Source organism: Pipistrellus hanaki (assembly GCF_964339955.1).
Source record: "Pipistrellus hanaki genome assembly, chromosome: 2".
In the NCBI taxonomy this organism is placed as follows: domain Eukaryota; kingdom Metazoa; phylum Chordata; class Mammalia; order Chiroptera; family Vespertilionidae; genus Pipistrellus; species Pipistrellus hanaki.
In genome coordinates, this window is record NC_140504.1 from 152,206,116 (window position 1) to 152,221,732 (window position 15,617).

The 15,617-nt window shown below is 37.7% G+C and overlaps 1 protein-coding gene across 3 annotated transcripts in view; it reads left to right on the forward strand.

The window, feature by feature from the left end:
• Positions 1–15,617, forward strand: part of PTGER3 (prostaglandin E receptor 3) — a 158,852-nt gene that overhangs the window by 84,659 nt on the left and 58,576 nt on the right. For 2 of the 3 annotated variants that reach the window (XM_084871893.1, XM_084871894.1), the window contains exon 3: positions 5,509–5,600. In XM_084871893.1, coding sequence (XP_084728019.1) covers positions 5,509–5,600 — 92 coding nt within the window. Of the gene's footprint in view, positions 1–5,508; positions 5,601–8,601; positions 14,658–15,617 lie in introns of those variants that run through there. The other variant, XM_084871895.1, reaches the window with a different exon arrangement.

Genomic DNA, 15,617 nt, shown 5'->3' on the forward strand with positions numbered 1-15,617 from the left:
TTCATAAAAGCCTGGAATGATATTACTGAAGAAACAGTAATCAGGTCTTTCAAGAAGTGTGGCATATCAAATTCTTTGGACAGTATGGAGGATGACTTCTTGTGGCAAGATGAAGGGGAAGCCGAAGCTGAAGCCACACCATCTGATTCAGAATTTGATCCATATGATGACTGTCTTACAAATGTACCACAAGAGGTCATTGATGAACTTATGATGTCAGAAGAAGAACTTGATGAGGATTTTGAAGGATTTTAAGCTCACAATGCTCCTCTGACTAGAAAAACCTCTTATCATCCCAGTCAGTCACAAACAAGCGTTTTCTGCAAGTTCTTCATGCAATTTTCTTTCCAGATGATGCCATCATTGTTAATGTTCTCTTTTGGATTTCTTGTTTCTCGGCCAAGTTCATGGCATTGCCATTTGTGAAGAGACCTTCCATTTATCGTATCAATGTACGGTATATTACGGTATGTTCGGAAAATGTCATTCATTAAAAATTTAATTAAAAAAAGAACTGGTGTTGCCTTGGAAGTGGGGGTAGTCTTATACAGCGAATATAGGCCTAAACCTATGTTTTAACTGTAAAATTAGGGGGTCGTCTTATATGCCAGAAAATACGGTAATTTGCTCTCAAGGCCACAGAGCTAATAACTAGCGGAACCAGGATTCTTCCAGGGGGTATGTTGTAGATCCCACTGTTTACTAAGCCATGTGGCTCAAAGGGGGGTTTTTAACTCTGCAAGTTACCAGTGGATTGCCCTGGGCAAGTTACTTAACCTCTCTGTGCCTCAGTTTTCCCATCTGTTCAGAGGAGATGATCATAGTACCAACTTAAAAGAATAAAAGAAATTACTATTTGTTAAGTGGTTAGAACAGTGCCTGGCAAAAAGGAAGTGCTTTATACTTTGGATTATTATTTAGGAGGGAGTTGAGGGGGTCAGGAAACAGGAAGAGCAGATGCGTCACATATAGAAGCTGGTAGAAAAGGAAGGCGAGGTTTTGAGCTACACTTGCGCAAAGGGGAAGAAGCAAGCAGTCAAGCACAGGTGTTTCTGTGTATTTCATTTCCCAAGATAAGGAGGCGTGTGACCATTTGAAGGTGAATGGAACTGAGCCAGCTAACAGGAAGGCAGGAGAGGGAGGGGATAGCTGTGGGGGTAGGATGATCTGTAATAAGGGCACTGGTAATTCGAGGTGTTAGGAGGTAAGTAATTATTGAATACTAAGCTTTCTCTGTATTCTTCAGGAATCCAGCAAGCCTTTATAATATGTTACAAATTTGGCATTGAAATTCAGACTATACTACTATACCCTCAGCTGTTCAGTAGATGGGGAGAAATTAGTGAGCTGATGTGGGGTGAGCAGAAGGAACTCTGCTAGTGAGTAGCTACAATCTGTGGTGCACCTGGGTCATCCTGGAAGAAACCTCACAGCTAAACCAACAATGATCACCAGACAGGGGTGGAGTGGCTTTGGGAACACAGGCATCAGATGTGCTCAGCCAAACCACAGACAGCCCCGCAGCCACCAAGCAATGGCAGTAGACCAAACAACTGGGCTGTGTTCAGACGCGGCAGTGTGACCGCTCACATTTCAATCCTTTCCCCACAATTGCCACAGGAAAAGAATTCGGTCCAAGAGTCAAATTAAAAAAGACAAAAGCTTCAATTTTCATAGGAACATACGTTTATTTCGATAGAAACATGCTGATTACAAAGGGCTGAAATAAATGAGTCATTAACATAAAATAATAGAACATTTAATAAAAATTAGTATTTTTTCTTGAACATTAACTTACCAGACACTGAATAACTGCACAAATTAATAAGCATAATGCAAATAGACCTAGATTTCTTGTTCTCCACAAGCAAAATATTCCCTGTTGTGCACACCAAACAAGTCAGTCCAAGACTAATGACATGGCAGTCGGTTGCTAAAATATTCGCTGCTGGTATTAGTGGAGAGAAATGGTGCGCCTGGGCATAAGGTGTGTAAGGGAAATGAATGCAACGCGATTATAGTAATCAGTCATTAACGAACATTGTAGTCCATTATTGATAATTATGTATAACAGGATATTGTAAAAATTAAGTTACAACATTTTCTTAAAACGTTTCTTACGTTTCTTACATACCGTTACATTGACCGGCGGCAAAAATATTCGCTGTGGGCTGCATGCGGCCTGAGGGCTGCAAGCTTGACATGCTTGCTCTACAGGAATTGGGTGTTAAAGAGTGTTGGCGGGTCTCTAGGAGAGTGAGTAGGTTAGTGAATCACAGCAGAGTTTACATGAAGAGGAGAAGCAGGAGATCTACCTAGAGGTCTAGGTTAGAGCCACTCAATCGTGGGACTCAAGATACTTTTGAACTTTATTCTCTAGTTAATGGGGAAGCTACAAAGACATTTAGGATTTGTCAAGGTTTGCCTAAGAAGCAGTATGAAGGATGTGTTCGAGAGAAGAGAGACTTAGGTCAGAAACACTAATTAGTTAGAAGGCTGTCATTAGGTTAAATCATATATACTTTCCAATATCCAACCATTTTGATTGAACAAAAATGACAATTTAATGCAGTTCAACTAATACACTAGCCAAGAAGAATGAGGCACAAAGACTGGAGACAAAGGGTAAAATAAAAGAGACACATAGAGCCCTGGCCAGTGTGGCTCAGTTGGTTGAGCATTGTTGCATGCAACAACAGATTGCCAGTTTGATTCTGGGTCAGGACACATGCCTGGGTTTCAGGCTTGATTTCCAGTAGGGGGCGTGCAAGAGACAGCCCATTGATATTTCTCTCCCTTTCCATTCCTCTCTCTCTCTAAAAAAAATTATTTTTTAAAAAGACACATAGGAAATAAAATTGGAATAAAATGAATGGTCCATGGGATTCAGGGGCAGAGTAAGTTGAGGAAATTAGGTGTGACAGTGAAGCAAAGTTTTTTCATGAGAATGTTGTAGTCACTCAAAGAGAGTAGCCAAAAAGAAAACAGGGCTCACCAGAGAAGGAATGGGGAATGAGCCACACTTCAGAACTCCTGGCTCCTCACATATAACCTTGTGGTTCCTCATTTGTTCTTTTTCTGCTACTTGACAATGTACAGACACATGATATTCAAATTCCTGTAGTTGTATCTGCTCCTAAAATTGAGTCAATAATGCAATCCCAAGTGCATTTACTTAGTTAAAGCAGGCCTCTAAATAAGAACCAAGGCAGCATAATATCAGGAAGAGAAGCTACTAGTATAGGAACTGGATCTAGCTAGATCATTTTTTTTTTAACTTGAGAAGTGTCCATCTTCACATATAAGGGCATGCAGGGGATGCTAAGAGTCTCAGAGAATAAATAAGAAAACATCTTTGTTTTTTTTCCACCTGTCCTCAACTCTTCCAGAGCCACATTATTTTTATAAAAGTGCCACTGAAATATTTCTGTTTTCTCTGAAATGGATATTGGCTAAAGTGTAATTTTTGTTGCAAAGAAGAAATATCATTTTATTTTCATTTTTTCATTTAATAATTCTGCCTTTTTAAAACAGAAATTATCTATTTGCTTAACACAGTCAAGAATGGGAGAACTACTGTATATATTTATCTGGATATCTTATGTAATGTCATACCACTTAGGATGGGGCTGCTGTTTAAAATTACGTTAACTCAATTTTTTTGAGGGGGTGGAGTCAGGGGGGAGAGTGACTCTAGAAATCCAATAAAAGAGATTGACAAAGGAAACACTGAATTTTATTTATTTCTGCTTTTTCTTGTAGCATTTTTTTTTTTGGTAAAATTTTAATTTCATTGTAAGAGAATTACTGAGAATTGTATAAAAGGAAATATTTTTCATGTATTTTTCTTAATATTTTATTGCATCTGAATAATTTAAGCCAATATTTGGAGAATACTGTTGAGGGAATGGTTTCAGGGTCATTTATGCCACAAATACATATTGACCATGACCCCTGTGCCAGACACTATGGTAGCCACTGAAGACACAGTGGTAAATAAAACCAGGCATGGTTCCTCCTCTCATGAAACTTGTAGCTTGAAGTTAATGACAAACATGAAAAAAATAATCACAAAAATTACTGTGAATTCCTAACTGCCATGCGTTTCCGAAGAGAAAATAGTGGATATTACATGGTGGGTGATAAATCCTAGTCAACAGGATATTCTCTAAGAAAGTGAATTTTCAAAGTTGAGCTCTGAAGAACGAGCGAAAGTCAGCGATGTGATGAGGGCATAGAGGAGCACTCTAGGCAGAGGAACTTCAAGTGCAAAGCCTGAGGAAGGAAAGAGGATGACACTGATCATGAAGTTTATGAAAGTCTAAACACACAAGAGCAAAGGACAAAAGGTTCAAACAAAGCTGGAGTTGTAGCCAGAGGCCAGATGAAACAGCACCTGTGAGGTCATGTTAAAAATTTGGTCTTGCCGAAACCGGTTTGGCTCAATGGATAGAGCATCGGCTTGGGGACTGAAGGGTCCCGAGTTCGATTCCGGTCAAGGGCATGTACCTTGGTTGTGGGCATATCCCCAGTAGGGGGTGTGCAAGAGGCAGCTGATTGATGACTCTCTCTCATCGATGTTTCTAACTCTCTATCTCTCTCCCTTCCTCTCTGTACAAAATCAATAAAATATATATATATATTTTAAAATTGATCTTTATCCCAGAAGCAACAGGAAGCACTGAAAACTGGAGAGTGGTAGGCTTAGATTTACCTTCACCATCTTCTGAAGTTAGTGAGTTTTTATTCAGCATTTAAAAAGTGCTCTTCTAACTGCTTCAGATAGTTAAAACTCATGGTCTCTGCTCTCAAGTAATATCTGGTGTGGAAGTTTGGTAAGAACTAGAGTGTGGGTTAAAGCATGGAGGGAGAAATGAATAGTCTTGCCCAACCAGTTCTGCTCAGTGGTTGAACATCACCAATGAATCAGGAGGTCACTGTTCGATTCCTGGTCTGGACACATGCCTGGGTTGTGGGCTGGATCCCCAGTAGGGGGTGTGCAGGAGTTAGCCATGTTTCTATCTCTCTCTCTCCTTCTCCCCTCCTCTCTAAAATCAATAAAAAATATTTTTAAAAGCAATTTATATATATATATATATTTTTTTAAATGAAGTAGTATTGGGAAGATAATAGCTAAAGCATCTTTATTTACTGAATCATAACCAATGTGAGCTGATATACAAAGTTTGGTTTTGCTTTCCTATGAAAATGGTCAAGGCAGTGTCATCTGACAAAAGGAGACATACTTAAGAATTCTGGCCAAAGCTGGTTTGGCTCAGTGGATAGAGCATTGGCCTGTGGACTAGAAGGTCCTGGGATCAATTCTGGTCAGAAGCATGTGCATTGGCAGCTGGTCAATGCTTCTCTCTCATTGATGTTTCTAGCTCTCTGTCCCTCTCCCTTCCTCTCTGTAAAAAATCAATAAAATACATATATATTTTTAAAATTAAAATTAAAATAAATTTAAAAAAAAGAATTCTGTCCACTGATGTCTCTGTCTGTTTACAGATCAGGAACCACAAAAACAAGTATGCATCCAGCTCCACCTCCTTACCTCACCAGTGCTCCTCAACATCGATGTGCACTGACCATTTGGAAAGGTGAGATTCAGAAACCGCCTGGATGTACAGCATAGACTTCGCCCATCTCCTTGTTCTGACCCGAGTTTGTGTTACCAAGGCAGACTATCTCTAAGAAAAAAAATGGAAGTTAAGCACACTTATCTGATTAAGGAGGACTAGATTTCTTAGAGTAGCTGTTTTTTTTATATAACTTCACTTAGATTTCCTCCAACTGGGAATTTTCTGAAACTGGGTCCAGTCTGATCATGTGACTGATCAATTTTCATGCCCTGAAAGAGCCTGCATGTCATTGATGTTTCATAGTAAAAATAGTTTTGGAGAGTATTCTAACTTTTAGCTATCCCTGTTTTAATTAGAGGAGGATCAATGTGTTCTCCATGTGGTTAGTACACTCTTGCTTGCCCTTCTGATTAGATCTGTTTTGTATAAAGCATGTAATTCAATAAACCCCCTGGAAAACAGAACATAATGCCTAACATGATACACAGATGTTAATTTTAAATTCTGAGAACTTGACTTTTCTCCCTCAAACACCTCTTTTCAATATCTCTGTTGTTAACTGTAGGGTTAATTGCATGAATAGCCTTCTGGCATTGTGAGGTTGTTTTTATTTTAATGAGATAATGTGAAAAGTTCCATACTTGACTTTTTGCATAAATTGAATTCTTCATTTTAATGAAAAGTTAGCATGTTCATTTTATTAATTTCCTGTCTAAGGCTGGGTACCATAACTCCTCTACTCAGTATAAGTTGTTATGGATGTGGACATTCAAGTAGCTCAGCTTCTTTGGCCATTAGTTCTCCCATAGTTGAGGTAGTTGAAAGACAATCACTTTTGTTCTTCAGGGGGAGATCTAAATGTGTTTTTCAATAGAGATATAGTGTATAACAATGCCTGAAGGATAAGAATAAGATGATTAATCCTGAAACATAGTTTATAAATCACAAGGCCAATAACATTTTTCTCAACTCATCTTTATGGCCCTACATCCTTTCCCTAAATGTGTACATATAATACACATAACGTAGGCACCATTTTGCTCTAAACATAGATTCCCCTGGAAAACAAAAGAAGGGGAAAGAAAGGAGATATCCAGCCTGGCTGGTGTAGCTTAGTGATTGACCATTGACCTATGAGGTCATAGTTTGATTCCCTGTCAGAGCATATGCCTCGATTGAAGCCTCGATTCCCAGCATGGGGCATGCAAGAGGCAATCAACCAATGTTGCCAAATGAATATATATATATATATATATATATATATATATATATATATATATATAATTTTAAAGAATGGAGATATCCAGCTCCCATCTTTTTATTGATAGATGTACTCTAACTTCGTTTTTTTATTTTTTAGCGTAAATCTTAATATACTTTCTCCTCATCATAAAAAATAAACTGGGCTATTCACAGAAACTTTGGAAATTAAAGAACATTAGAAAGAAAAGGCAGGTTATTAAGCTTTACTTCTACTACTCAAGAAAACTCCACCATCATTTTAGTATATCTTTCTCTTACTTTTCCTCTGCCCTTTTCTTGATTTTGTTTTACATACTTATGATAAAATTACATATACATTACTGCATCCTATTGTATTTTGTTTAACATAAAATAAGCACTCCCTAGCTTATTTACAAATTATTTTAAAGTAATTTTAATATTCATGTAATAGTCTATTAAAAGGATACACTATAGCTTACTTACCCATAATCTGTGTTCAAATTAGCACCATATTAAATAGACCATCATAACCCAAAATTTAAATGCAGAGGTTTTTAAAAATATATTTGGTTGTTGTTTATTTTTTTTTTACCATAAGTTTACTTTAAAGAATAAATGATATGCAAAATTGTAATAGTCTTTAAAGATGAATATAGTCTGACTTCTTTCTAATAAAAGAATTTTAGAGATTTAAAATTTCTTCAGCAATGAATGAGAGTTTCTGCTTTGCTTCACTTTCACCAGCTCTGTATATCTTAACACACACACACACACACACACACACACACAAACACACACACACTACTTTGTGGGTTTGACAGGACAAAAATTGCAGATGATGTCTATTTCAATTGGCATTCCTCCTTATGCCTTTTTAGGGTATAGTTATATCTTGGTTAGGATTGTTTGTATGGCAAGATTATTTGACCATTCGATGTGTCTACAATTGATATATTCATGATTTAATTATTCTTCTGGATTACTTGGAAACCAGAAAAATTACTCAGAAAAAGCATATACTGAGCAAAATTAAATGATCCAGAGGCTTAAGTGATTCAAAATCTAGAGTTATTTAAATATCATATTTCAAAAATACACATGTAATTATTTCAAACCAGATTATTTAAAATGTCTTTATTGACCGAAGCCTGTTTGGCTCAGTGGTAGAGCGTCGGTCTGCAGACTGAAAGGTCCCAGGTTTGATTCTGGTCAAGGGCATGTACCTTGGTTGCGAGCACATCCCCAGTGGGGGGTGTGCAAGAGGCAGCTGGTCGATGTTTCTCTCTCATCGACGTTTCTAGCTCTCTATCTCTCTCCCTTTCTCTCTGTTAAAAATCAATAAATATATATATTTTAAAAAAATGTCTTTATTGATTAAGATGTTATATATGTGTCCTCATTACCCCCACTAACTACCTCACCCCCTGTTGTCTGTGTCCTTTACAAACCAGAATGTTTTAATGTCTAAGACATTTATGTTGATTATTCATATCTTACTTCTCCCAGGGGTGGGGAACATCTGGCCTGGGGGCCATATAAGACCTGTGAAGTCACTTGGTCTGGCCCTGCCAAGGCATTAGTGAGTTAATTAAATGTTTGACTAAATAGAGCAGTCTAATTTTTAAGTTGATAATTTTGTATGGCCCATGAATGATGTTATTCATTCATGTAAATATCTAAATGGCCCTCATAGAAAAAGATTCCCCATCCCTGTCTCACACCATAAAAAAAAAATAAAAAAATAAAAAAATAAACTGTTTATGCTTATTATATCTTTCTCTCTCTATTCTAACAGATCATGAAAGAACAAAGATGGACTTTTTCTTACAATACCTGCTTCCTCGAATTTGTGTTTTTCTTCCCACCTGAGAAGGAGAATTTTATATTTTGATTTGAATTATTTCTTAGTTTTCATCTTATTTTACTTTAATTTTTTTTCTTGTCAATAATACCCACTGAGAATAAGTTTATTCCTGCCTCTGAGGGCTAAATTGATTTCTTGAGCTGGATTTTGACTGTGTATTTAGGAAGTTGGGCAGGATTACAGAGATGGTGAATGCTGAAAAAGTGAAAAAAAGAAAAAAACCCATCTTCCAGGAGTTTGACCCTAATTTCAAACCTTTACCTGAATTTTAACCCATGTAAACACCTTTACATTTTGTGGTTGTTTTGATTTTACAATATGAGTTTGAAAAATCAGTGTACACTTTTGACAATGTAAAATCAACATATTGAGGGCAAAATTCAATTAGTAGGTCATAAATTTAATGAGATAGAAAATTATGTTAATTGAAGGCAGGACTATATTATGACCAACATTATTTATACAAAATGTGATTAATGTTTTGGAGTTGTATCAAAGTCTCTATGTCAATATTCTGGTTATCTGCCACTTAGTAACTCTGGAATCAATTTAATTCTCATTTCTCTGACTTTGAAGACTGAAAGGTGTGATGAAGGGCTCTCTTGAAGTGTCATAGAAAATAATAATGAGGTTGGGTGATGAGCCATTGAGTAAAAGCAATAAAGATCCAAGTACAGCCTCTGGTTCACCACTATTAATTCAGGATTTCTTAAAATTTATTCTCAGGTAGTATAAAAAGGCAATATTAATAAGTAACATAGTTATCACATATCAAAGTTTATAAATTTTTTATGAAGGGAAGAAACCCATTTTGTCTTAATTGTAGAATTTTTAAAAATACTTTGTATCAAATATGATTTTACTTTCCTGTAATAGGTTCAACCAGTCTGTTTTTCTCTTATCTTCCCTCCTCTCTCTTTCTCCTTTCCTTTCCTCTTCTCTTTTATTTAACACATATTTATTGTGGCTGTTCTTTAGAAACTGTGCTAAGTAAGGGTCATGCTGTCACATACAAGAACATTTGGGGAAGAGATGATAATATAGTATCAGGAGTCATGGGGGCCTATACTATGACTCCATTGTCATTTCTGCCAGCTAAATTAAGTCAAAATAGTTGAGTCATTTTTTCTTAAATAGTAGAACCAGTTGTGAATTAGTTATAAACTGCAATTATTTTCATTCAAACCTGCATTTGAAATGGCTTTATATAACTATCACAAATCAGATGGTGTACACAATTCCTTGATTCAGATTTTAGCTCAACACATTTTGTTGATCAAGTGGAATTATTCAATAACTAGAAGTCCAGTGCATAAAATTTGTGCATGGGGTAGGGGGTGTCCCTCTCCAATCTGGGGCCCCTTGAGCAATGTCCAACTGCTCATTCAGGCCAGATCTTGTCGGGCCTGAATGGGCAGTTGGACATTCCTCTCACAATCCAGGACTGCTGGCTCCCAACTGCTCACTTGCCTCTGCCTGATTTCCCCTAACTGCTTCTGCCTGCAAGCCTAATCACCCCCTAACTACTCCACTGCCAGTCTGATCGATGCCTAACTGCTCCCCAGCTGGCACAATTGCCCCTAACTGCCCTCCCCTGCTGGCCTGGTCAACCCTAACTGTCACCCCTGCCCTCTTCTTGCAGGCCTGGTCCCCACTAATTGTTCCCCCCAACTGTCCTCTATTGCAAGCCTGGTCCCCCCACAACTGCCCTCCCCTGCTGGCCTGGTCTCCCCTAACTGACCACCCCTGCAGACCTGCTCCCCCCCCACCACCAACTTCCTTCCCCTGCAGACCTGGGTCTCCCTTCCAACTGTCCTCCCCTACAGGCCTGGCCCCCCATAATTGCCCTTCCCTTCAGGCCTGGTCACCCCCAACTGCCCTCCTCTGCTGGTCCTGTCACCCCTAACTGCCCTCCCTGCTGACCTGATCACCCAAAAATGCCATCTCCTGCAGACCTGGTCCCCTTCAACTGCCCTCCCTTGCAGGACTGGTTCCCCCCAACTGCCCTCACTTGCAGGTCTGGTTCCCCCAACTGCACTCCCTTGATGGCCTGATCACCCCCAACTACCCACACCTGCCCTCCCTTGCCAGCCATCTTGTCCACATGGGGACAGCCATCTTTGGCCACATGGGGGTGGCCATCTTGCGTCTTGGAGTGATGGTTAATTTGCATATTACTCTTTTATTAGATAGTATAATGTCTATGCTTCTGTTATATCTATCTGTCCATCACTCATCTTTGTGGCTGTCTAGCTGTCATCTATTTATTATTTTACTTTTACTAAAGAAAGTAAAGTTTACAGAAGTCTTGTCAATGTTTCATGACTATTATAGGAAACCAAATCCAAATTCAAATATTTTGATTCCAGGTTGTCCCAATAGTCCAGCAGGATGTGAAATTTGCTACAATGACATTCCATTTGTAAAACAATGTGATGGAGTAATACGTATAAGCATGGGTTTTTAGAATCAAACTTGGATTTAAATCTAGCTGTTCCACTCACAACTCTGTGACCTTGAGAAAGTAAATTAACCTCATGTAGTCTCAGTGACTTAATCTATAAACCAAAGCTAACACACTTACCTGTGAGGTTACTGTGATAATGTATGTAAAGTGAGTGTAACACAAAAGGTACTCTGTAACTGCTAACTCTGATTAATTCTTTATCTCCAACTATCTGATATGAGTTCTCAGTTTCAACTATAAACTGGCTTCTTTACTGGGTTTAAATGTCATGAACAGAATAAACTTCAGATCTGTGGCTCTTATTCTTATTTATAATACTTCATGATTATTTTTACCCATGCAAAACCTATTCATCTCTCACATGTTTAAATCTCACCTTGTCCTTCAATCTTTAATAATTTGAGTATCTTTTTTCTTCACTTATCTCTATCCACAACTCTGAAGTCATATAGTGCTCATTTTGAAGAGTATTATTTTATTCCCTAAATATTTTCACCATGTATGTCTTTTTCCTATGGCAAAATTGTATTTACTGATGGTCAGGACCCTTTCTCAGATTTTTCTTTATTTTATTATTATTATTTTTTTTTTATATTTTATTGATTTTGTACAGAGAGGAAGGGAGAGAGATAGAAAGCTAGAAACATCGAAGAGAGAGAGTCATTGATCAGCTGCCTCTTGCACACCCCCTACTGGGGATATGCCCGCCACCAAGGTACATGCCCTTGACCGGAATCGAACCCGGGTCCCTTCAGTCCCCAAGCCGACGCTCTATCCATTGAGCCAAACGGGTCTCGGCAGATTTTTCTTTATAGCTTTCTTAGAACTAGTGCAATACTTGACACCAAGAAAGATGCTATTTATTTGGTAAATTCTAAAAAAAAAAAAAAAAAGAACAACATATATAAAAGATCCACTGTTGAAAATTTCATAAAATGTGATATAAAGCCCTTTGTTTCCATGTTTCCAACCTGGGAATTTCCATATGAAACTTTACTACATCCAGGCAGAATAATCACAGGCAGTTTGATATAATAACGTTTATTGAGGCTCTATATGTGAAACTCATAAAAAACAACAACAAAATGATTGGAAAGATTTGAAAAAGAGTGACTCTTTGGTAAAGATATTTCTGAATTAGGAATGATCTTTGTCCAATAAGTTTGAAACCTGATATAGAAACAGCATATGTCTGTATATAATAGTTTCAATACTTCTTAAACCACAGAAAAATATCCATTTTATACTAATCCACCCAAAATAATAAGCTCTATAACATCAAATATTCTGAATCATGATTCAGTAACACACTTACTTTTATTCTTAACAAATGTTTTCATCTTTGTTTTCTTTATTGTCTTCAGTAAACATAGATCCTCATAACTATGTAATGACGTTATAGTGAAGATAGAATTAAACCTCAAAATGAAATACATTTCTTAGGAACTCTTTAAAAATTACATGTGAGAAATGGTGCTTGATCTAAGTTTTATTGTAGTTCTAGTAATTATTGTAAAGCTCTATGGGATCCATAAGTAAAACAAATATGTTGTATTGAGATGCTTTATAAGTGGATTGTACGGACCTGGCTCTTGACTACATATAATATAGAGGTGTAATGTTGACCTATGATTTCTACATCGGGAGAAATGAACTCCTCTCTACTCCCACTCCCACCTTATTGCAGAATCAGTGCTTTTATTTAGCACCACGGCAACCCAGTGTGAAACAAAACAAACCAATCCCAGCTGTGCTGCTCCCAAGAGGGGTTTGGCCAGAGTAATGTGAAGAGGCATGCCAAGCCATGCCGAGATCTTAGAGCCAGAGAGAGATCAAACAAACAAACAAACAAAAACAGGAAAAGTTAGGGTTAAAAGTCTGAGCTTCCATCAGAAGCTATATTCTCTCAAAGATGGAAGAGAAAAATCAGTCATTATCTTTTATATGTAAACGAGAGGCCCAATGCATGAAATTCATGCAATGAGCTCGGCCCTTGCAGCTCCAGGTGCCCCCACCCTCTGTGGGGCAATCAACCCCAGATCCCTCCCACCCTTCCACCCCCACCCCGCATCGATTGCCCTGCAGAGGGTGGTAGCAGCCCCTACTGCCTCAAGGGCCCCATAACCCTGCTCCTCGCCCATTGGTCGTTCTGGAAATTCATTCCAGAAGGTTGTTCCACCATCTGTTCTAATTAGCATGTTAGCTCTTTATTATATAGAATATGTATGTGTGTCTTATAAATGGACTTTGGTCCATGAAATATATAAAAATTTAGACAAAGTTGAATGTATCCATAGTTTTACTGTCTGTAAGAATGACTTTTAAAAATTAAATAAGTGGCCGGGACCAGTTTGGCTCAGTGGATAGAGCATCAGCCTGCGGACTGAAAGGTCCCGGGTTCGATTCCGGTCAAGGGCATGTACCTTGGTTGCGGGCACATCCCTAGTAGGGAGTGTGCAAGAGGCAGCTGATCGATGATTCTCTCTCATCGATGTTTCTAACTCTCTATCCCTCTCTTTTCTTCTCTGTAAAAAATCAATAAAAAATATTTTTTAAAAATTAAACAAGTGATGAAATCCAGGTTATAAACAACATATGTACTACTTAGGGGAACAAAATGTATCAACATCCTCAGTAGTTGAAAGACATTCTAAAGGAATCTATTATTAAGATGATTGTAATTATCGAGGTACCTTAAAGATCTGTAAAAAATATACCGTATTTTCCGGCGTATAAGACGACACTGTGTTCTAGTAAAAAGCCTGCTCAGATTGGCCAGTCAGAGAGGCGGTCTATTAAAAAAAGAACTGGTGTTGCCTCGGAAGTAGGGGGTAGTCTTATACAGCGAATATAGGCCTAAACCTATGTTTTAACTGTAAAATTAGGGGGTTGTCTTATACGCCGGAAAATACGGTACCTTGATTGCTATACTTTCAGGTACTATGATTGCTAAAATGTTTAATTGCTCTGTTTAAAACATTTGTGCTTATATTTTCCATTAATCCAGGCTTATTAATAAATTATTTTGTTAATTCAAAATATCTCTAGGCTCATCCCATGGATAAAACTGTTTTCCATTTCATTTTTGTCCTAAGGCTTTTTTTATTTTATTATTATCTGAAATGCTTTTTTATATAAAAATGATTGTACAATATGTATTTTAAGAGCTTTGTCATTGTTTTTTAAATACTTAACCATATTGTAAGCTCCTTGTGGGCAGGACCCATGCTTTGTATATACCTTGTACCTGTAGAGTCCAGCACAGTGCTAAGCACATAGAACGTGCTCAATAAAAACTTGATAGAAAGTGTAAGTGACCTGTCTACAGTCTCTGTGGGTGATGTGTAAGTTGATTAGGTGGATACACTATGGGTAAGGGTTAAGAGTTGATTTTCTATTTATTTCTCCTCTTTGATGTTGTGCCATTTTGGTTAGCCTTTAAATTTGAGTATATAAGAGAGTCTTCTTAGATTTCATGAAGAAAATAACTGTAAATATTTGTTGATTATGGGATGATTTCTCTTAGAAAAAAATAAAAGAGATAAATATATGCTTGTGTATAAAATAACCTGTCTTTTAGTCAGCAATGTCATTTCTTATCTTGGCATGGGAGCTGAATTTCAACCTTACACCCACAGGTATAGGTAGCAGACAAAACTGAGAAAGAGTGTCACAGGCTACTGAGAGTAACCTTGAAAATTTCTATATTTAATCTCACTTAGCTTCAGGGTCCTTATTTAAAAAAGAGGGTGAAGCCTACTTTGTAGATTTGCTGCAAAGGATAAAGATGATATGTACGATGCTATTATTTTAAAACCACTATAAATTCCCTGAGGTAAAATATGATGCCAAAAAAGTCATTTACAGAAAGCCTCAATTTTGAGTAAGTGGTTGGAATTTGGATCTGAGAGACAGGAATTATGCATATGCCAAAGCAGCACATGGGTATAATAGAGCCCCAAGCAGTTTTACTACAAGTTCTTTGCAAATCTCCAACTATCCTAGAGGGTTAACTTGCATTTCTGTCAGCCAGAGGCTGAACCAATGGGATTTCCTCTGCAGGTGCAGCAAGACCATTTCTGCCAAAATATGAGAAGGTGATTTTGAAATAAAATTTCCTAGAGCATAACCTACATGCAAAAGCTTGCAAAGTTAGAGGGAAAAGCCTGAGGCTGGAGACTCCATTAATATTCAAAGCAGGAAGTGGGCTATGAGATAAGAAAAAGCTGAAAAGAAGAAGGAGAGTTGCCAGTAAAGGCTATGTCAGCTGAGCCTGTTTCAGGATGGTCTCTGGACTGAGTTGGACTACTGGGACCAGTTGGTATTAAGACCATCTCCCAGGAACCTGTTCATGAAATGAAGACTGGGATTTTTTTGTTCGGTATAGAGCCAGTATATTAGAGTTACAGAACCCAGGGTTTGTGCTGCTGTTAACTTATCACACAACTATACCATATTGCAAAATCTACCCATTGGTAGA